We start from the raw sequence: 23,649 nt of genomic DNA, 5'->3' as shown, positions 1-23,649 counted from the left end.
GAGCGCAGGCCCCCCACCGGAAAAAGGCTGGCACAGCCCATGGCCCTGAGCCCACAGCAGGCAGCCTGCCCTTACCCTGCACACAAATCCTGGGGGGGCACCTGCCCTCAATACCTCCCCCAGGGGTATGCACAGCAGCAGAAGCTGCCACCCCTCCCCTCCAACCAGCCCTGGCCGAGCAGCCCATGGCTCTGTCCTGTGCCCTACTCCACCCCAGCTACGTAGTGCCTGCCCCAGCCCCACCCCACCCCCTTCACCATGGGGGCCCCAATCACTCCCCTCATGCTTCTTTCATCCCCACCCCCATCCCTGTTCCCCTCCCCAGACTTACTGGCTGGATGCCGCTCCTCAACCTGCTGGGCTGTATTCCTGGCTGCGTGCATGCTGTGGTTGTGCACATTCATGCAACATTTATCAGTGACATTATCGGCCAAATTGGCCAAAAAAAGTCAATTGCCGATAACGTCGATTTTCCTTTTATCAGTGCACCTCTATTACACATATATTATTTGCATAATTCAAAGGAAGGCATGGAAAAAAAACCCTGATTACCAACCATGATCTAGTTTCATATGTAAACCTCTCTCTTTTTCTTCCATTTCCTCTTCCTCTTCATCATCAATATTTTCTTCCAGTTGTTGTTCCGAAAGTTTTCTTAGATGTTGCATAAATACTTCAATCGAGGATGTGAAGTGGAATTCTTTATTATTCAGCCAGTGAACCACAAAGCCTCCATTTCCTTCATCTAAATTAAAAGCTGTTCCAGCCAAGACTGATGGAATATCTACAGAAAGAAAATCTAACATTTAATTTAAATCCAGCTAACACACAAAACAACACACCAAACCCAAATTTAAATTAGCCACATAACACGTGGCCTTAATTATTTATCCTTGTGACCAAGAACAGACCACATACATATACGCACATGCAAAATATTATTATACACATACAAAACATGACAATTTATGAGATACTAATGGAAATGGGTTCTTTTATGATGAAGCTGGAAACTTAACTTAATTTCACAAACAATAATCCTTAGTCAATAAGGATTACATTTTTAAAGGACAATAACATAAGTAATCAGTTATATAATTAAAAACATGCATAGTAAATCTTAGGCTGCCCACATAAAATTCTTATCATGTCTCTCACAGTAGCAGGTACTAATCATAACATAACTCTTAATTGATTATTTTATTTTTCAAAGCATTTCTGTTCAAGTTCATATATCAATATTTATTTTAAGGGACACTGTCAAACAAATATTCAGTTCGTATACTTATCAACTGACTTCTTCAGTAACGTACATGCAGTTGCTGTTGAAGCTTTCAGATTAATGATATAGATGCAGTTCACTTTAAAAAAGCTTATTTTACCATCAGTAAATAAATGTATACACACATATATACATACACACACATGTATGTGCACATATGCATACACATCTATTAACTTACACTTGACGTTTGGTATGCTTCTTTAATTTATAATATATAATTTTGTCCCAAAATAATTTTGATTTCGGCTTCTATTTTGTTAGTGTGGAACAAAGTTTTTTGGGAGAGAATTAAGGATGGCTTAAATAACGAAGTATACATTTTTTTAACTCTTGACAAGAATAACACGAACATTTGATAAACTATTTATGTCACTAACTTTAGGAACTTGAGTTTTGTAAATCTGATACACATTGATATAACCCTACAATTCTCTTACTTAACAAATCTTGCTGGAAGCTTTAGGAGATTCAGAGTGTTGGGTTTTTTTGTTTTTTTTTTAACCTTTTAAGGTATTTTTCAATCTATGCCACCCAAAATGCAGGTATTCCATATATAGGATAATTAGTCTTTGCACCTTACAAACACAGCACAGTAAGTGCTACAAGTCACAGCAAATAAAAATTTCAAACTTAAAGACCAGAACTAGTACAACTTGTTTCCATATCTAATGCCAAAAACTCTCTAGACTACAATGCCACGCAAGCAAATGATTAAACTTTGTGCAGATTCCCTGAAAGATATCTACCATCATGATATCTAAATGGGGCTACTAAATGCCCCTCACAATATCAAAGGGAATCAGAAAAGAAAGAAAGAAAGGAATATAAAAGCCGAACGTATTTGAATTTTATCTTGCAGTATTTTTTGTTTACTTTTTATCTACAAAGATTACCCTGAAGGTTTGTTTTTCATTTTGAAAAAAAAAAGGTGGCATTGTTGAGAAGGGATGTTGGGACAGGTTCTGTTTATTTTGGGGAATTTAGCAGAATCTTTTCCAGGCTCAAGACTCCACTTCTAGTCACTTGCACCCCAACTTCTGTCATAAGCCCAACTTTTTTACTGAATTTCTGTGGAACTAAAAACCTCAGATCAGGGTTCTGATCCTAAGTTTGGGAACCGCTGCTTTATGTTAACTAAGGACTTGTGAAATAACATCAGCATAACAATGCACAGATTCAAGTAAACAAAGGAAATGAGCACTCCACATAACCCATTTCACTGGTATTTCTATTTTCGACAATACACAAATATTTTAAAGAACTAAGCTGCATTTCACCTGTGTTAGGGTTGATGCTTGCTGCTATATGAAAGTGACAGAGTGCATTAGCATGATGTGAAATGTGACGCTGAACTTCATGTGTGCCTTGCTGATCAGGTAATAATTCTGTGTGGGTAACAAGGACTGAAGACCTTCTTTGTCCCTTTCTCATGTTTTTCAAGTGGTGAATTGTCTGAAGTAGTTAAGAGACAGAAGAAATATTATTTTTTTAAAATCTAAAACTGAGAAATCCAAAAACGAAATAATGTATCATTAAGTGGATTCATGAGACTATATCTTTGTAAAGCCTAAAACTTTAACAGTATCCTTTAACATACAGGCATGAAGACTTTGACTGAAGGTAGTTTGAGTTTCTTAAGACTTGCATACATTTTTTTCCCTGATCAAAGCCAAGTTCAAAGATTTCAAATTTCTGCTTTTACCAAAACCAATTATTTTAAGGAATAGCATTTGCACAAAGGCACAGCTGCACAGCATTTGCCCACTCGCACAGTAAACACGGCTTATTCTGAAAGCAGTTGTCTACCACAGCTATTAGTCTGATACAGTACAGAGCCAAAGACTTTCCAGAGGCAAGATTTTTAAATATAGTTTGGGATTATATTTTTGTTTTTACTATTGGATATAATGTTACACCTTGATTCTTTAACTTCCAGAACAGTTATACAATATAAACCATGACACCACAGGCTTCTATACTAAGGACCTGGTATGCCACAGCGTATGCAGGTTGCTGGTGTGATACAGAAGAAAGGATCCGTTCTGATTTTCATGGATTAGAATGAGTTTTAGAGTTTGGTCTAGTCTTTTCTGTGACCTAATTTGAATCAGTTATCGTTAAAACTAACAAAATCTACAATGCCATCTTTGCAAAGGCATTTTTCATATCAGATCATTAAGAGAAAAGAGGAAAATGTTTTTATTGATGACATACACTTTACTTGGAGGGAGTTGGGAGAAACAAACAAAACTTAAAACAAAACTAGCAGGATTTTTTTTAAAGAATTCACCTATATGCTAACATGTTTTCTTAACCGAGTCAAGAAAAAGGTTTAACTTCTTGGTTCTTGTGGTAGTTCTGTAAGTATGGATTCTAATTCTCCAACCAGAATGAAACCACCACTTATTGATCAGTATTTAACAATGCCGCCTCCTCCTATGATTCTACTTAGCTAACCAACAAGGAGATTCTATATTTTGTCTGTCTTGGGTGTTCTGTGCACAAGGCTGGCAAATTAAGATCTCTCTCTTACTTCTGAGATGGATATACTGTAAATGTCAAAAGAGGATGAAATAATTTAGACAGCTATAATCTGACCTGACTATGCTTGTAGAAAGTAAACAGCATGTGGTTTTGGGTTCTAAATCATATAAAACTTTACACACCGTAAACTTCAAAATGATTACAGTTTAAAACAATTGTTAAAGCAAGTATTTAATGATACCTCTAGAGCATGCTGAATCCTGTCTTTTTGCCTTCCAGATTGAGAAAGGCTGCTGCTGCTGATGCTAGAAGTGGTAGTTTCACAGATCTGCTCACCCAGAAGACTATCTTCTGGCAACAAAGTCTCTGCCCAGAGCCGACATATGCCATCATGGCATGAAGTAAGTAACACATTACAGACAGACCCCCTGAAGACACACACAGCAGGATTATCTCACATAACCAACTGAAGTGCAATTACACAACAGAATTATGAAAACATGCAAGTATTAGGTAGTTTATGTATGCTTCATGCAGGGTTTTGGAACAGCAGAAACATTTTTAACTTGGTAACTAATGCTAAACTACAGATTACTGACAAAAGCACACTGACAGTAATATGAATAAATAATTATCATATTGTAGCAAAAAATCTATTTATAATGATTTGCTTTTCTGACTGGGTCAAGTATGACCATGTATACTGCATTATTCAAGAAGGGAAAACAAATTTCTAACCTACTAATCCTATGATTTATGCCCAGCTTAAAAAGTAACATTTTAAAGAGAATAGTTTCATAACCATTTATAAAACTATTTAAAATGTTATTTTTTAAACTAGTAACAATTTAAACAAAGGTTTCAATTGGACCTTCTGACAGTAAATATGCATGAGTAATGAACAGTGTATAACCTCATCCATATTTTTAAATTAGTTCAGGATACTGTGCTCTTTTTGCAATAGCTGATGAGAATAACAATAGCCACAATAAAAAACAAAGCAGAAGATTTTTAATTGTAGCCGCTGTAAGACAAACTAAGCACCTATATTCCTCAGTGAACCATATGTGGGTGCAATTGTAATAATAAAAATTAATTATTTGGCACTATAGACCATTAAGGCCCTTGGCTGCCTCCACTATCTTCATTCATTCCCATATGTTGTTTGCCTTCATCCTCCAGTCATCCACATTTAATTTCAGAAGGTTTCACACTACATCACATAGCCATCTTTTCCCTGGTTGTCCAGACAGCCTTCTCCCCTCTGGTACCCCAAAGAGCATTTTCTTTGGTGTCTGGATCACTTCCATTCTTTCACCCATGACCCAGCCTCTGCAGTCTGTAGTATAGTATAGTATAGTATAGTAGGATGTGTGTGTGGTCTGCATATAATCACTGTACTGTATTGTATGTGGCTACAATGCTAACTTAAAATTTAGGGCCTTGAAAGGAAAAGAACCCCAAAAAGTTTATGGACACTGCTGCAAACCCTCCCTTCTGAAGGAACCTTGTGTTTTCATTAAGACCCTAACTCTGAATACCTCTTTTTTTAATTTTAGTCCAAGTGTCTTATGGGAACTTTCTAACCTGGGCATATACTTGCTAGTATTACGCCATGAAAATCCTGTCACAGCTCGAGGATGTGCCAAATAAACAAATGAAAAGTGGACAAGTGCTGAACTTTTTTTCTTTTCTTCTCTTTCTTGTGCTAGAAGAGATGACTTCCAACCAGTCATGGGATACCAAACCTTTAACAGACAATCATCCTGGGCAAAAAAACAAGTATAAGCAAGATTAACAGGTATAACTTAAATGTTGATGAAATAAGTTTGACGGTGTACATCCACTCACATACTTTATTAAAACCCATCTGAAATGTTAATATAGCAACACCACCATTTCTGATAGGTCATTTAATACCATTTATATTCTAATGTGCTTGGTAAATTAAAGAATTTTTCGTAACCTACTCAATATACAGTTACAAACTACCAAATATTATGCAACATAATAGGACTGTATGAGGGACAGTAAATAATAAAACAGTACACAAAAAATGATTCATAATTTACTTGTGATCATCCATTTGAATGTACACAGGACACTTGTCTAGCACTTTTTACTTTCATTCTTTAAAACTGAAGTGAAGAAATTTGCTTACTTATGTGGATCTCATTGATGCTATGTAAGTTTTAAAATAATCAATAAGAACCTCTTTTTCCTAAAGTCAAGTAAAAAATCTCTTATAAAATCATTAAGCTACAACAGTTAGGAATTAAATAAGCTTGCTTAACTAAAAATGCAGCTCTGTATGCAGTCCAGGATTGCTGTATTTTTTTAATCAATCATGTGATGACTGCATGGGGCTTCAGTGCTCATCTGATTATTCTTCTTTCTCCTTACCTTTCCAGCTGTTGCAAAGTATTCTCCATCAGGGGACCATGCCATGAGATGTACAGATACTGCTGTCCTACAGAACAGACTTGGTTAAGTCTTGAATACTGTCTTGAATACTTTGAATACTGTTGTATGTATTTTGCAATGTTTCAAATATGCATATAATGTTTAAATACAACATACTGATATATTATAGTCTGTAAGTAGAAGCACTGAGATAAACCAGCTATGGTACATTTAAGATTTTCTCACACACTTGTCAAGAACTAGCAAGCTCAGATCAGAGCTACTGGCATCACATGAGCCCATACCTTCTTCTTATGCTTTTTTCCTCTGGTATTGCAAGAGTGATATTGTAGCTGTGATGGTCCGGAAATTGTGTAAGGGGCAAGGATTTCTTAGGCTGATATCTTTTATTGAATCAACTATGTAGATGGGATAAAGTTAGTAAAGCTTTCAAATTCAAGACATTCAACCTGAGAAATCCTTGTCCCTCACATTTTTTTTTCATAAGACAGATGTATGAATGGAAATAGGGGAAGACACATAAGAATCTATTAACATAAATACAAAAGAAAAGATTTTGTTCTTTATTTGGTACTCTGTTCATGAACAAAGTTTGGAGCACTTGTGATTGCTTGAAAAGCAAAGGGTCACACATCTAATAATGAAAGAGCTCAACTCAGCATTCTGGAGGGACCAGCTGGGCTAGCTCTGAAACTTGAGGTTTAAGGCAGGGGTCGTCAACCGGGGGTACGCATAGCCTCAGGGGTACTTGGGAAGGCCCTAGGGGGTATGTGCAGACGGGCAAGAACAGAGTGTTACCACCCACCACCCTGCGCTGCCGCCTCCCAGAAGCAGGGCTGGGGGGAGAAGGAGGGGGCGAGGGCAGCGACGCCCCTCTGCAGGCTGCACAGGTGCTGCCCAGCCAGCCAGCCATGGTGCGGGTGGGAGGAGGAGGGGAAGCCTACATGCTGCAGCTGCTGCAGCCACCCACCACCCTGTGCTGCCGCCGTTGTGCATCTGGCCACATGCCACCCTCCTATACCCCCAGTCCACTCCACATCTGACTGCCAGGGGTAAACTTATTTTAAAAGGTTGAAAACCCCTGGGTTAAGGTATTCACTTAGAAAGTATCCTTTTCTGTCAAGCTAAGAACCAAGAGACACACTGCTTTGCTTGCACACTTCTCCAGACGGAACACTTCCCATCTCAGGTTTGCAAGGAAAAAGACTTTGTTAGCTTCAAACTGTTATGGGCTGAGTTGCTGAAAGGACAAGGTTTTGTTCTTATTTGAGCTAGTACAGGCTGCTATTCAGTTCTCGGTAATCTGAACCATTTCTAATACTGTGATGACAGGAAAGTTTAAATGGCAATTTTATGGACCCAAAATACAAGTTAATTGATGCATAGACTGACTTCCTTAAGCTCTGAATCTGATACTGATGTGACTCTGCTCGAAAACTGAAAGCTTCTGTCATAAGTCAGAGGGATGTAGGTTGTAGCTGTGTTGGTCTAGGACATAGGCAAACAAGGTTCTTTGGGTAAATCTGACCAATTTGAGTTGGTCTAATAAAAGATATCACATTTAGCTAAAGAACCTTGTCTATCATAAGTTAGAGGCACTTGAGTAAACAGTGAACATCTGAGAGTGCTCCATTCTCATCAGCACAGAGGCAGAAAAGGATCTTGGGAGTCATTACTGACTTCAAGATGAACATGGGCCGACAATGTGGGGACGCAGTCAGGAAGGCTAACCACACCTTGTCATGCATCCACAGATGCATCACGAGCAGGTCCAAGGAGGTGATCCTCCCACACTATGCGACATTGGTCAGGTTGCAGTTGGAGTACTGCATCCAGTTCTGGATGCCGCACTTCAGAAGGGACATGGACAGCATTGAGAGGGTCCAGAGGAGGCCACTCGCATGATCAGGGGGCAGCAGGGCAGGCCCTACGAGGAGAGGCTGTTCAGCCTCCACAAGAGGAGGCTGAGAGGGGATCTTGTGGCCATCTGTAAACTGGCCAAGGGAGACCAGCAGGCAATGGGAGAGTCCCTGTTCCCCCAAGCACTACCAGGAGTAACGAGGAATAACGGCCATAAGTTGACGGAAAGTAGATTCAGGCTAGATATCAGGAGGCACTACTTCACAGTCAGGGCGGCTAGGATCTGGAACGAACTTCCAAGGGAAGTGGTGCTTGCTCCTACTCTGGGGGTCTTTAAAAGAAAGCTAGATAGACACCTTGCCGGGGTTGTTTGACCCCAGCAATCTTTCCTGCCCATGGCACAGGGTCAGACTTGATGATCTGCTCAGGTCCCTTCTGACCCTACCAACTATGAAACTATTTGACAGGTAATGTAAGCCAAGAACATGCAAATTTGAGTGATACAATGTGCTCAACCAGGACCAAGGGAGTTTTCATCCAAGGCTGTGGTAAGCAATGCCAGAACAATGGTGTGGAGAGGAATACAAAGGGAAAATATGAAGGTGTCACTATTTGTTTGAAAAAGGAAAAATGTCTCAAACTTATTCAAATACACAGTTCTGTCAGTTAACATTTTCTTAAAAACCATCATCTCTTTTCAGTTATGAAAAGCTTAGGGCCCATGCAGCAACATTACTTGTCTGATTACAACAAATAAAATATAGAATAGGAAAAATTACCAGACTATAATGCTGTATTTCTTCAGCATAGTGAAACATTGATGGTAGCTGTTTTTCCTAATTGTGTTAAATAATTTAACTTGTTGATATTTGATATTTTTATAGAATTAGGTATCCAAAATCAGTTTCACTATGTAAGAATTATACAGAGCTCCCTTTTAATCAAAGTCCTTTCACAATAAACCACAATACTGGAATACACAATGCCATGGTTTATGTTCTCTTTTCTCTTCTTTTGTCTCCATTCTTTAGTCTTCCTTGTTTTATTTTTAGATTTTCTTTTGCTTTCAAGTCTTGCCCTTTCCCCCTTTCTTTTTCGACCACTACGTTTGGAAAACATTCTTCTTATCTTATTTATTACAATAGTACCTAGAGACAAGCTGAACATGGGGCTTCATTGAGCTAGCTAAGCACTATATGTACAAAGAATATAAGGAAGAATAGGTTGCTGTACCATTGGTGGGTCTATGGAGTGGGGGGGCATGCTCTAAAATCCTCATCTGTGCTGCACAAGCTAACAAAACTTGTGCTTACAGGTTGCGTCCTTAGTACTTTATGTATACAAATTAGCTATTAATATATCCATTTGTAATAAGGAACAAAATAGAAGCAGGGGGAGGAGGAGGGTTTCAGGAAGATGCCCTCTGCTTTACAACGGCTTTTTCAGTGAGAAACAAAACACCACTACACCTCTGGCCATCTCTTTGCCTGTTGGTATACAGTACCTTCATCTAGCTCTCCTCATTCACACGAGACACATTGTCAGCACTGGAATGTGTGCAAACATCTGTTAGTATATTCTGTAATGGCAGATTAGCAGAGGGAATGGGAGGCTTTTTAAAATCTGTAATGGATTTCACTCAAAGGATGTTTTTTATGAAGTTGTCATTTTAAAGTACTTTTGAAGGTATACATATTAAATATGCAGTCTTTTCCTTCTTATTCAACAAATCTTATATGAGAAACTAGCTTACTTGCACTGCCAAATACATTTCCAGTCATTTAGGACAGGGAGAACTTTATCTTCTTTGATCTGACTGTCGGGAACATCATCTTCTTCCTCTTCCTCCTCCTCTAGGATGTCACTGGATGGAGGGGCCCACAACTGCAAATACTCAGTTGCTGTCAGGAGCCTGTTGCCTGCAAGTAAGTAATATCAAAGCTGTAGAAAAGAACAAGGAATTCCAGGTTGCATTTATATGGAAGATTCTGTTTGGTATATTTGTAAGGGTTGCTGGTAAAGCCTGGGAATACAATTTTACAAAGTTCATTTTGATTGCAGTAGGCTATTCAGACACGATGACCCAGCTGATTTTATCAAAATATATTATGAACATGAAACTTTAAAGAAAGTTATTGTTTTTTTGCTACTGGGATTGTAATAATATGAAAAGAATTAATATTGTGTGAAGACAGACTATCTGAATTGAAAATACAAATCTTTGTTGGTCGTGACATTCTTGGTGTACATGACCAAAAGTCACAGTTACCAATTAATACGGAATTTAATTTGCAAGCCTTCAGTAAACATTTTTATAACAAATAATAGCAGTTTCTTGCATTAAATAAAGCTCCAAGGTATATAGGGTTTATGACCGTTTGTCCTTTCAGAATCAGGATTTATTTCTCTGCTTTTTCAGTAAGCCAAAGCATTTCTTAAGACTATCTAATTTAAAATGTACATCTTTTAAAATGTCTGTGGTAAGGCTTTCATATTCAGTGCATCATTAAAAAATATTTGAAAGCTATGGTGAATCTTTTCTGCCAAAAACTAACGATTCCACCAGAAGTATGGATGAAAGCGCATGGAATTTCAAGGCTATTGCAACTCGATCAAACACTGTGATATAAATCTCCCTGTGTTAAAAAGATTTGACGTCTAAATGATAAAAATAAGAAGGGGGATTCAACAGATATTTGTTGTTAGTGTTCTTTTCATCTCAAATGAAAAGAGATCTTGGATTTTTCCAGAAGGATGTTAGAGAATCAACATTTTTCTTTAGAACTTATAACAGAAAAAGGAACTTTCCCCTTGCTTGAAAATGGTTCTCTCTCAGGAAAGGAAAAAAAAATTACAACAAAAGTAAGTTACACCAGGAGAGTGACTTCTCAGGAATGAACACATTAACAGGATATCAAAAAACCAACCAGCTAAGGCAACAACTAGGTATAAAGATTATTGGAGACACTGTCACAGAAGACTCTCTTACAGGTAAGGAAAGCACTCTTTTTATGCAGTGATTAACTCCTGTACTCTGTTCCAAAAACTTGTATACAGCAGTGAAAGCCAAACTGTGTAGGAGAAAAACAGATCTCTTGATATTTTTAAAACAAATTAGATTACTTAATTAAAGCCTTTAGAAAATGGCAGATGGAAGTTGGAATAGCAAAGGGACTAATATCTGCTAATTTTTTTAGGTATTCTTTGGCCCCCCGGCACACATTCATTTAAAGGGCAATGGGAACTGATCTCTGGTCACAAAATCACAGTTCCTGCCATGCATGCGAGACATGATTTTGGGATCAGGGATCAGATCCAAATAACTTGTTTCTGTGTCTCAGTGCAGGGGGAGCCTGGGATAATGATCTTTTAACTTGCTGCTGCAGGATAAAAGATGGGTACCTGCAAGTCCAGGATGAGACTGAGACTCCGGTGCGGTTCCTGGCTGGAGCCAGAAATCAGCTGATGGTTGGCCCCAGCTCCAACCTGCTACACACTCAATTTAAGGAGCTACATAAACCAGCCATTTTTACGGCTGGTTTGCCACTTTATGGTGCCTTAAATTAAATGCACATATAGCACCCTTGCTATTTTTGCCTCAATTAACATGTTAATGGCAGTGTAAACATAACATGTAGTGGGGGCCTTACAGATGTCCACTTGGCAATTTCCTTTCTCCATTTGTAATGTAGTGAAATTTGTCCAGAGGCAAAGTGGCCAGGTGTCCGAGGCAGCAGTGACTTTTGGCTGCTGATGCACCACTGACATGTTTATCGTCTGCCACTGAAGCTGCACATTTCCCCTATTCCCCGCCGAGTCGGGAAAGATTAACTTCCTTGTGTCTGTCATGAACTCCACAGTGGTCTGGGAGGTTGTGGGGTGCCATGAATGTTTTCCTGTGTTTTGCTGTACTGATGTGTGGTCTTGTCAAAATGTACATGTTATGTTGCATCCATTTATGCTATGCTGTCTGTAGATATTTTTATGGTTTTGACTGTGGTTTAGTCAAGCAAAGGGAGTGGGTGGAACTGCTAAACTCTCAGCTGCAACACTAGGATAAGACACAGGCAGGAAACATTGGGTTGGGCACTCAGGAATCTGTCTGCCTGCAATTGGGAATCAACTTCTCTATAGAAAAGACATCTGAGAGAAATGGCCCAGCAGCCAGAGGAATTCAAGGTGTCTCACAGAAACCAGCATTTTCTGGAATGCAGTGGTGACAGCTGAGCAATTAGAATAATGCTGATTTGGGGTGGGGGAGGGTGCAGGGGATTTATCTATGATAGAATCAGGGTCTTTGGATTTTTAACCCTGGGCTGGGGAAGGGCACAAGGTCTCAGCATCCAGGGCTGGCAGAGTCAGCAGAAGGCTGATTTCTGGTGATACTGGCTGATCTCTCAGGAGGGCTATGGTGTAGGTAGATGAGAGGGTAAGAAACTTCCTTTGTCTTGTTTTCTTTTTTCAAACTTATGGTCAGTTTTGCTTGTATAAGGCCTAGTCTTTCCAGAGTGCACTATGAACAAGAGGAGGAACAAGCAGATACTAGAATATGGAGCTAGGTAAGCAATACAAAAAGACAGACTCATTTGGTTACTAATGTGGTCTCCTGAATGCGCATCCTTGGCTCCTAGTGCTTGGCACACCATTTGGAATCACTTAAGTTCTTAAAAGAGTGTTAAATAAAATGTTTTAATTTCATCTCACATTGGCATTTAAGGAACCCTAACTCGTATCAAAGTACAAGTAGAAGAGCATGCATGTCATCTGTCTCTGGTGCAGTTGTAGCAGCAGAAGTAAAAAGTAGAGCATTCCCCACTCATAATATATAAATCAACCAACCATTAAAGATTGAGGGATATCTTGCCAGATATGAAACATGGCTCCCCTTGTGCCCCTCAGTAAGAGATGCATGCACCTTTCACACTGATAGGCGTGTTGAGGGATACTTCACTTACTTACCAATCATGGAGTTCTTGGCTTGCCCAATATAGGCAGTACTATGGGTTTCCTTGTTAATGTTTGAAGGAGGAGGGTAGAAACATGACACTTATCTGAATTTAGTTTAGAAGGATATTTTCATCTTCACTGCAACTGTTTTCTGTCAGTTTGCTTTAAACCGTATTTTATTCTCTAACGTTAGTGCCACTGACCCTTAACTCACACTATTTTTCTTAGCCATTCCCAGAAAAACTTTATGGGTATCTACAAGTTTTCAAAAATCTGCGAGACCTGTACAAGAAAAACCTACTGGAAGAGCACCGTACAAGCAGCTGGGAGCTCTGCAGACAGCCTGTGCTGCTGTGGCACTCAGCCACAGGTCCACAATGCATGCATCCCATCATGCTTTGCAGGCTTCCCTGTCTGCCTGGAGACAGCTGACTGTAGCTCTGGGCCCAAGTCCGAGCTGACTGGATGGATGCCCCAAGGGACCATGCCCCCTCCCCACAATGCCCTTTCCTTCCCTCCCTCTCTTTGTCCCAGCTGCCAGGCTTTCAGACAGGAAACCCAGAGCATTTCTGCTACCTTTTCAAGCCTGTCAATTTTCATTTCAGCAGCCCACAATGGATCCCTACCCCTCTGACACCAGCCAACAGATCCAGTTCCACCAAAGGTCAGGAAAGTCTGGTTGGGGTTGGGTGCTGCGAGTCAGGTGCTGCCCGGTCTGAGTACAGGGGGCCAGGGCCTAGGCACTTCAGTTCCTCTGTGATCGGGCCCGGATAAGCTGAACCCCACTTCCTCCTGGACCCAAACTAAATAGATCCATTCCCCACTGTACCCAGACCTGTCAGACCAACTCCCACAAGACTGAAAGCAGCCTTTCAAGTAAGGTCTGGGTTTGTGGGTTTGAGAAACAGTGTGGCTGGGGTCTGGGTCCCTGTGGGGAGGGGGTCAGGGGCTCAGGCAGTGGTAGGGACAGTGCCTGGGTTGGGGGTTAGTCAGGGGGTTTGGGGAACAGCAGGACTGGGGTCTGCAGGGTTCAGATCTGGGGTGACGGTGAGTCAGGGATTGGCATGGGGTCTGAGGTCTGTGGGATCTGGGTCCCTGGGGCAAGGGTAGGGGCTTGGGGAATGGGGGGGTGCTGGAGGTTTGCTTTCTCGTGCCTACTCAGGGTCAAGGGTTTAAGAACTGCATAGCCCAAGAGCTGTGGAGAGAGGCTGAACTTTCCTGGTCCTGAGGCTGGTCAGAGGAGGGGTTTGTTCTGTGCTTGGCCAGAGCAATGGAGTCCAGCTTAGTCACAGACCATCTCTGTGGATAGGAGGGGGCTGGGACAGCTGGAGGGCAGTGTGGCACCTGTAAGGTAAGTGTACAAGCATTTGTTTCTGTGAAAGAAACTCTACTAGAGGCCACTTCTATCTCATGGGAAGCGGTAGAATTTCTAACTGTTTTCAGTCTGGTAGTGGAGACCCACCATTTTTGGTCTGGTAGAAATGGTTTGAATGCTTCTATACTGAGCATTTCTTCCAGTGGAACTGCGATTCCACTGGTAGAAAAACTAACTCTTGTAAGCTCCCAGTAATTCAACAACTCAAGCAGCAACTACCTTTGAACATCTTAATTTTAATTTATAGGTTCCAAATTTAATGTACCATAAAGTCAGGTAGTATACATGCAGATTATAGCTGTAGACTATAAACAGTGGACATATTTTTTAACTATGGAAAATGTTACTTTTTACCTGATTATTTTTCATCAGCAGCTTTTACCTTACCCACTCCAAAGATTCAGCATTTAGACTATCCTTCAGCAAAAAGTGATAATATCTTGCTTTGAGAAGTGGAACTGGCAAATAGGAATGATTTTCTTCCCCTGTTTTGATGTGCATTTTTAAAACCTTTTCCCCAAAACCCATACATTGAGTGTTTAAGAATAACCACCTATTAAACCGTGTGAAATATTCACATTCCACTATCAACAGAATACCAACAATTTTAAAGCACAACATATTTTTCTTAATATACAAAGTGAATAGGCTAATACACTAATGATCTCAGTAGCATTCCCTAATTAAGATACTGTATGCTACATGTACAATGCAAAAGCTCATGGCATAGCAATGTCATAAACATTAAGTGTAATGGATTATTATGATGAAACTGAACTTTTCATTAACCTGTACCACACTAAATGCAATGTGAGAATTATGGATCTAATATATAAACATATATACATAGTCAAATTCAAGTTGTTTCAGTAGAAATTACTTCTACACAAGTTCATTCCACAGTTACAAGTTTTGAACAAACACTTAACATCAGTTTCACGTTACCTTGAGGATCCCATGCTAAGTTGTAAGTCATAGAACTGAGAAAAAATTGCCCCGTTTTAAGCCACTGACACTTTAGTTGCTGTAGTATAAAAAAATTAAGAATAAAGGGTTAGTTCTTAAAAAAAAACAGAAAAATGCAATAAAGAGCTGCTTTTATTTTGGTATGAGCTATAAACATGATCTTGAAATTATTAATTCTGTTGCAAACAAACTCTAGACTCCCATAAGAATTACTGAATCTAGTACAATTAATTTTTTTAAGTACTCTATAAAGACTAAATGCAAGTCTGGGTATATATATACCGCAATCAAGAGGTAGGACTGCAGTTCACATACCTAAAACAACTTTAAACAACAAATGCGGGAACTGATAGTATAACTGTTGGCTGTATGTGACTATGTGGCAAAACCTGCTGGGGACTCTATGCAAGTATCTGTGCGGCTGGCAAGGACACACAGTTATTGGCAGTTATCAGTACCTGAACAAAGTAGTTTAAAGCTATCTTGTGTATATGCTTCAATAACACCTCCAGACTGCAGGGTAGACATATCCACTGAAACTAAAGAAAAACTATTTTTTTTTAGCATTAGAGAACTGAATGGTGCTATTTTGGTACATCAATACTTACACAATTTCTCTTGTGAGAATTTATACCAAGGGGCTCAAAAATACAAACAGCATTTCCATATGATGCTGCAATCTGGAAAAATTGAACAAACAGAATGTAAAGATTCAAAAAAGGTACAACAGGCCTCTTTAATATTCCTAGATAACCAATGACTTTCCAGTACGTTTTTAAAGACAGATGCTAAGGAAAAGCAAAATTCATACAAACATTTGTCTGTTTTACCTACATGAAAAATACATTAGTTTATTTTGAACAATCCCAATTCAGATTCAAATGATAAAGAGACAACAGGATATGCACTAATGCTCTGCCAACCTGTTAAGCAGTTCTAGAATGGCTACTGTTAGTGCGCAAGGGAAAGCTGATACCTTTTTCTCTTGCTGTCTGCTTCACAGAAAACTAAAAAATTAATGATTAGTGTCTGAGTCTGCGGTTCAATTCTAAGGTTTCAATTCCTATCACTGAATATTAATTACTAAAAAGCAGGAGCAAATATATTTCTAATCCCAGTTGAAAGAAAACCTGAAATATGGAAATGCAAAATATTTAACATACTACTGGACTTTTCAGCTTCTTCCATCATTTTTTGCACAGCACAACTATTTCTACTAAAGGGCTTTTTTCCCTTTGAACATAGCAGGGCTCTTTTCACTTTTATTTAAAAAGATAAGTTACAAGCTGTTTAAATGCTTCCCACTTAAGAGTCTTGTCTTCCCTACACAGAAATAATGGACAAGTTTCAAGTCATTTTCCTATGAGAAAGTAGGGAAGGAAGGGTTTGCTTCTACAATACACCCAGGGGAAGAGACCAGGAGTCCAAAAACCAGATCTAGGTTCTCTCAAATTCTATATAGATCTAAGGGGACAATAAAGGCCAAGGTCATACATGTCTACACAGGCATTCTGAATGCTTCCTCCTTGTCAGAGTTAGAATTCTCACCAGCTATAGTTGTCCTTCTTCAAGTACTGTCTATAATACCATCAATTTGTAACTTATTTGAACAATGGTTGGTTATGGTTGCTTACTGGTATTCATTTCTACCAGAAGAAATTTCTTCTAATAGAAAAATAGCCTGGGAACTGAATTACACAGACAGTCTTCCAGTCTCATGGCTGGAGAACTTCAGGCAAGCCAGGAGGCAACTGAAACTCCCCTGTGAGCAATTAACCTTGGCTGTTCCCAGATTATTTTTCTCCCAAAGAAGTCCAAGAAGTCACGTAGGGTCTGCACAGTTACAGGTTTAGTAGACTTATACAGGTTACTGTATTAACATACTATAGTATTTTTGGAAAATATACTCCTAACTGCTCTCTCAGCCCTTCTCAGTGTCTTTCAGCACTTACCTCGCTTCCTCTGTTTTTCCTTAGCTAGAAATATTGAGGCAATATTGGAAGCAAATTTAGTAGGATCAGAATTAGAATTTTGTTTTATTAAAGCTACATTATTACAGGAATCTAACCAATGATGACATCTTAATGCTTCAAAACATGTGTTTTCTGAAACCTACATAGTTAGTGCTTTCTTTTTTGTATATTAGATTTTTTAAATGCTAGGAGATGTGCTAATTTGTTGAAGCCTGTTCTCATCTGTCCAAACACAACTACTCTTATTGAATTATTTTTATTTTTTTATTCATAAACATCTTTAACAATTTAATGTGGTTTAAGAGAAATAGGTACAATTACAAAATTAACTAAAAAGTTCCATTAATCATTAAAACAAATGAAAACTGAATTTATTTTTTATACTGCTAACAGCCATTCAATGCAAACAAAAATCGCTACAGGAAAATTACTTACATGAACAATATTCTACTTTTAGTTGTTTTTAAATTATCATCACCATATGCTTATATGATAAGCAAAAAAATATGTAGCCAACAAAACCAACAAATTGTACACATACGCTAAAATCTTTTACTTAGTATGCTAGTATGCCAACAGTCCAATATACCACATAAAAGTGATCCAACAGAAAAAAAATTGCAAGCTCGAGGAAGGAATGCAAGATGTGGTGAAGGAATAGAGGAAGATACCATTATATGCTAGCCTGAAAAACAGTAGCTTGTAAATTGCCACAGAACACCAATACAGAGTTGCTTCTTTGTCATATCAATTTGGTATTCAAATAAATGCATATTTCGGTACTGAAAATATAAAGTAGATTTCTAAAAGATGCAGGACATGCAGAAGGGTATTTGGTCTTCATCTCAGATTTCATAGCAATTAATAACCTGACAATTTTTTATATTCTGTAAGGCTGCTTAGTACATTCTGACATATGTATTAGTGCTAGGGGATCTTAGCCTTTTCTAAACTTTCAATCACAAATGAAAGCATATGTCCCTCTTTCAGAATTAGCAACTGACGCATTCCTTGTTAGGAGGAAGGAACATGCAATGCTAAACACTTAAAAAAGGTGGCATAAATTATCTGGGAATGAAAAAAAAATCATCAAAAAACAATGTTTCAGTTAATGGAAAATTTAGTTTTACCAAACTTCCAAAAAATAAATCACTATTCATTATCAGCCAAGAAGGGTTATTCAGGGTTATAAGTAACCCAGAAGTATGAACAGGCCTTCAAAATGAAATTACTGCTTCAGCAATAGCAGATACATCAAATATTTTCTGTTTAATTGATTCAGAGGTACACACTCCAGTTTTTTTTAAGTTTACTCTAATTTATTAAAATTCTTACCCTGCCTTGTTGTTGGGAGCACTCCACACAGCTGACTTGGATGTTTCCATGCTTAGCACCAGGAATAATCTGCACACATTCAAAGTCATCTGCCAGAATAACAATATCACAGCCAGAGCCATACGCCTACAGTAATTGTAAAAATATATATAATTTAATGTTTATAGAAATGAATGTAGCAAATTCATTTTAGAATCATCGCATTATTTTGCAAAGAGAATTAAGGTATTCATGAAAACATTTAAATTTCCACCAGAGTTTATACCAATAAAGTGCAGTGGATTTCTACAGCAAGGGCTTGTTTCTCATCCTTATCAATGCAGCTTTAAGTCAATGGGAGCAGCATAGAGAGAGAAGGAAAAAGATGACCTTTTTTCTGCATGCTTTTTCTCTGAGAGAGAGAGAGAGAGAAGAGCCAAATGAAGTCTGCTATTCTTATATATTTTGCTAGAGACAAATAATGCAAAATAATTACTGCCAGAATTAAGGTGTGAGTTGACTTTTGCCTATTTTAATATAATAGGGTTCAGGAAGGCTTTTTAAAAAAGGCTAACAATTATTTTTTATTCAGATTTCTTATCAAATTTTTGTATCAGGTATTTGGATTGTGTCCCTTTGTATTCTACCCCATCCCCTTCTCTTGTTTTTAAAAGAGAAGTTTGTATTTATTACATTCCCCAAGTATATAACTTCTAGAATAATCTAGGTTTTAGCAAGTGCATTTTATTAGCAGTGGGTAAAACAATAAACAAAGATCCATCTACTATAAGGATCATTTATAAAAGTACTGAGTCTGTTACTACACTCTATACAATATGTTCTAGAATACAATATAGAACAATGATGGCTTGCAACATTTTTCACTGGCAGGAAATGAACATAAGTGTTTGCCAGCTTCTGCCCTGTTCTGGTATGCCAGTATATTCTAGGGTCCTAATCTCTCTAAACGATGTTTTATTAAACTCCTACCTCAAAAAATTCTCATAGGAATGTCTGTTTGTCACATCCACTTATACTAATTAGTGTTTATAAATACAAAATAACTATAATTATACCTAAGATTTCCTTTTCCTTAAATACTTTTTCTGCTACTACAATGTCCCCAGTACAATATGCTAGGAGTCCTAGTAGCCAACTAGTTTAAAACTACCAAGTAATATACTCCTAAGTAATCCTCCTAAATATTTTGTTTGCCATCGCTTATGCAAGCATCCTTTGAACTTGGATCTTCATAAACAAAGGTTACTTTGCAGCATAAAATTAAACTTTCAGAATAATTTCCCCTTGCTTCTTTCATAGTTGATTCCAACAGCTTGGATGAATTTTAAGTGAGTTCCAATGGGGCACAGTGAGGGTGACATCCATCCCAACACTACCCCCCAACTGTCCCTCGAAGTGAAAAGGAGTGTGAACTGGGTGGGAGATATCTGCTTTATTTATTCATTGAATAGTGTGTGTCCATTTGTTTGAGTGTTGTTATGCTATCTGCAACATAGGTCCCTTGGTCTAACTCCTGATGGAGCTCACCTCTTATCTTCAGAAAGGTAGACAATAGCTTTGGATAACCACTGGTATGTAAGGGAAAATTCACGCATGAAGCCCTTTAAAATCTTCTTCTGACCCCAGTAGATAAATAATGCTCCTCTCTGGAAGAAACTGGTCCACTGTACTGCATCTACCTATTGGCCACTGCTCTGGAAAGACTATTTTTGCAGTGCTCAAATCAGTTGGATCTAACAAGGTTAAAGACCCAGGTTTAAGTAAGAGACATAAGAAAGTGGTAAAAGTGTATCTAATCCTTTGCATCATTGAGTTTTGCTTTTAGGACACAAAATGTAGTTTTCCATCCCCCCAAGTTTACTAAGACAATCTTCTAAACATGAACTTATACAGAGTTATACTCCAGAGACTAGAAAATTTGTTTTCCCCCCCAGTGTTCTGGAAAGCTATGAAAAACAGCAGGTAACCAGTGAGGACGTACAAGGGAGCCACCTCTTTAATGGCACCAGCCCTTTCCAATTTGACCCAGCTGGTATGTAGAAATTTATGTGAAGGCAGCAGATGGCTCAGCTGATAAAAGGGGCCACAGGAAAGCACTTGGCTCTTCTAGTAAGTCCTGATACTTGGCTTAACATTTAGGAATATCAAAACTGAATAGTACTTTATGTAACTAAATAAAACTCTTACTCTAAACCTCTAGGCATAGTACTGAGTCCTTCCTGGATTGAGGAAACAGGACAGCAACATCTCACAAGCCTATACCTCTGCTTGCTGGCAGCAAGAAGGACAGCAGGGAGATGAGTCTCATTTGTAAGTAGGAGAAAATAACTAGTATTTTTTTCCAATACAGAAAACTCCTGGTATCCAATTCTGGTTATCTGATAAGTTCATAAATCACTTCATACCTAGCATCTACTTTGTAATGTAATTGCACTGCATTTAACTGGGGTGACAATGATTAGGAGCCATAAATTAGAATGCTTCTAAAATAACCTTGAAGAAACTAGGCCGTGTCAATTTGAGGACTAGCACTGGAGGCAAAAGGCACTCTGGAAAACAATTACCCAGCCTTAACAATGTGCAAAAAGCTTAGTGCAGGCTACTCCTGTAGTTAATGAGCATTGATTATATTCTATTCAGGAAAGTCCGTAGCCCCTTTATCCACTCTCTGGATTATGTTCTTAACCAAAATACTCCCTACAGTTTCAATTTTTCCAAAAAATGAACTTTTCCAACATCTCTTACTCACCTGAAAGTGTGATTATATTAGTTGGATTGGGAAGAGGGAACATACTTAAACTTCCTCAAAATCCACTTGTTTCTATTTGAATGGTCCACCTTTCAAATTCTTCATTAATAATGGCATTTAAGCTGATTTTTGATTCTCTAAAGACAGCATCAAAATGGCTTATATAGGCAAATCAATGATACCATCTATGCAAAGGACAATATATGCTTCTAATTGCTAGCATGCTATTTTACCTTGGGAGGTGAAGTTAAGCTGCTTTTCAATTTATTAAGCACTAACAGCAACCCAAACCAGGTGAAGAATACTACTGCTAGACATCTTGGTATCTTAAAAGGAGAGACTTCTCATTTGTGTATGTTTAAATGTATTTATATATGGGGAAAAAAGTAACTGGCATAATGATACTAGCTCTGTAATTCTAACAGATAGAAGTACTTCCTGTTTAGTGTGGTTCTCTTTCGCTGTTCCCTCTGCCAACAAGCTACCATATTTCTGGTTAAATGTAGTATTTTAAGATTTTCATATCTTCAGAATGGGAAAAAAAATAACTTACAGAGGAGGAAAGAAAACACAACCTCCCTATTTCCACCTCCCTTCCGACACGCATACACTTTTGCCACTTGACAACCCATCAAGATACAAAAACATATGATTAAATATAAATAATCTTATTATACTCCTCCTTTCTCTTCCCTGTTTCTCTCTGGCAACTGACTAGGGATGGATGGATGCTAGTGCCTACAAGAGGATTTAATCTGTTCATGATCCTTTCTGAGGCTAAGTTTTAAACTGCAGTCAAAGCCTGGGTATTCAAGTTCTTTGGGGCGGGTGCTGAGTGTTTGATTTGGGGTGTTTTTTGTTTTTTTTTACTTGCTTGAGAATAAGTTTGGGGCTTTAAATAAATACCACAAAAATCAATTTAAATAAACTGTTAAATCTAAAACAGTTTACAAAAAAAGTAAAAAGGCTAGCCAACAGACTTCCCTGGACTGAAAGTAATAATTACCATGTTTTCTACATTTGACCCTTTAATGATTTTGAAAGTTGCTGATCTACTGAATGTATAGTGTTGTTAATGCCTTTTACTTTTTTTCCTCTATATATTTTTAGTAAGAAAACCAGTGAGGATCTAGAGTAAAAATGCATAGGGTTGATCAAGAGTCAGATGAAGTACAAAACAGGCAAAGGATGCAAAAACAAACAAACAAAACCAAAGGAAAAGATTTCTAGATACTGCAATTGTGAGAACAGTACAAAAACCTAGATAAACAGGATTATCTATGCAGAAAAGGAAACATACATAAGAACCACCCACATGGAGTATCTGTTGACCTAGTTTTGGGGTTTTTTGTTTGGTTGGGTTTTTTTTTTTTAATCTGTTGACCTGTTTTTAGTTGCATGGACATCTTCAAAATGAACATGAAATGGTGTTGCAAAACTGCTGAAAAGCAGGATGACTTGCAAGATGCACAAGTAGCTAACAAGCTGCTGTTTGCCAGTGTCTTTCATTGGGAGCTTACTGAAGCGCTTCTGACAAACCTCTTCTGGTGAGAAACAAGAGAACCCTAAATAGGAGAGGTTGTGTTTTGTTTTGTTTTTTAATTGTCTGTGTTCTCATAAAAATGCCCTCTTTTCAGCTGATTTCCTGAGTTTCCATTAGGGTTAGCATTGCAATTTAAATGTCAAGAACTAGTAAATTTCTTACACTTTTTCCAAATGTTTACTCCACTTGTAGTTTTTATTATGAAAAGCTGTCCTCCCTATATAGAAACTGCAAGGATGCTTATTTATAGACTATTCACCTGGGATGAGTAACCTAGGCAAGTTTAATGTAAATCTGTCCTCTGATTTGCCAGTGTCAGGGATCAGAAGATTCTCTGCATTCTTGAAGACCACACAAAGTAAGAGTGCCTCTACTCTTAGAAGGAACAATTCTGATCTTCCTCGCAGCTCTGGTTCTACCAGGCAGGGCTGGAGAATAAACAGCTAGGACTGGGGAATGTCCTCCCCCTCCAAACAAACAAAACAACTCACTAATTCCCAGAAGTACTGGAGACAACTCCATTGGGAAACATTTCTAATTTCCACCAGCATTATTCTGTCCTTAAGTACCAATAGAACTAGAAGTTGGTGTGACATATTTAATACAGCCTGGCAAAACAATCACAAAATTACTACTAGCAAAGGGGGGGCACATTAAATAACACCCTTGACCCCCCCCCCCCGCCTCCCAGACTGACCCTTGTTCTAG

At 38.4% G+C, this 23,649-nt stretch overlaps 1 protein-coding gene across 3 annotated transcripts in view; it reads right to left on the bottom strand.

The window, feature by feature from the left end:
• DMXL2 (Dmx like 2) overlaps positions 1–18,770 on the bottom strand; it is a 117,099-nt gene extending 98,329 nt beyond the window's left edge. For 2 of the 3 annotated variants that reach the window (XM_019504203.1, XM_019504205.1), the window contains exons 1-9: positions 18,650–18,770; positions 15,950–16,021; positions 15,321–15,399; positions 9,807–9,972; positions 6,173–6,239; positions 5,357–5,535; positions 4,011–4,197; positions 2,563–2,737; positions 557–784 (exon numbers count right to left, since the gene is read on the bottom strand). In XM_019504203.1, the coding sequence (XP_019359748.1) occupies positions 557–784; positions 2,563–2,737; positions 4,011–4,197; positions 5,357–5,535; positions 6,173–6,239; positions 9,807–9,972; positions 15,321–15,351 (1,033 nt within the window). In that variant the 5' untranslated portion in view covers positions 15,352–15,399; positions 15,950–16,021; positions 18,650–18,770. Of the gene's footprint in view, positions 1–556; positions 785–2,562; positions 2,738–4,010; positions 4,198–5,356; positions 5,536–6,172; positions 6,240–9,806; positions 9,973–15,320; positions 15,400–15,949; positions 16,022–18,649 lie in introns of those variants that run through there. The other variant, XM_019504204.1, reaches the window with a different exon arrangement.
• Positions 18,771–23,649: the final 4,879 nt, after the last annotated feature.

The sequence above is a fragment of the Gavialis gangeticus genome, unplaced genomic scaffold (genome assembly GCF_001723915.1).
Source record: "Gavialis gangeticus isolate Ggan-Ray unplaced genomic scaffold, GavGan_comp1, whole genome shotgun sequence".
NCBI classification, from domain to species: domain Eukaryota; kingdom Metazoa; phylum Chordata; order Crocodylia; family Gavialidae; genus Gavialis; species Gavialis gangeticus.
Note: the sequence above shows the minus strand (reverse complement) of the source record. Positions and strands in the feature narration are given on the sequence as shown.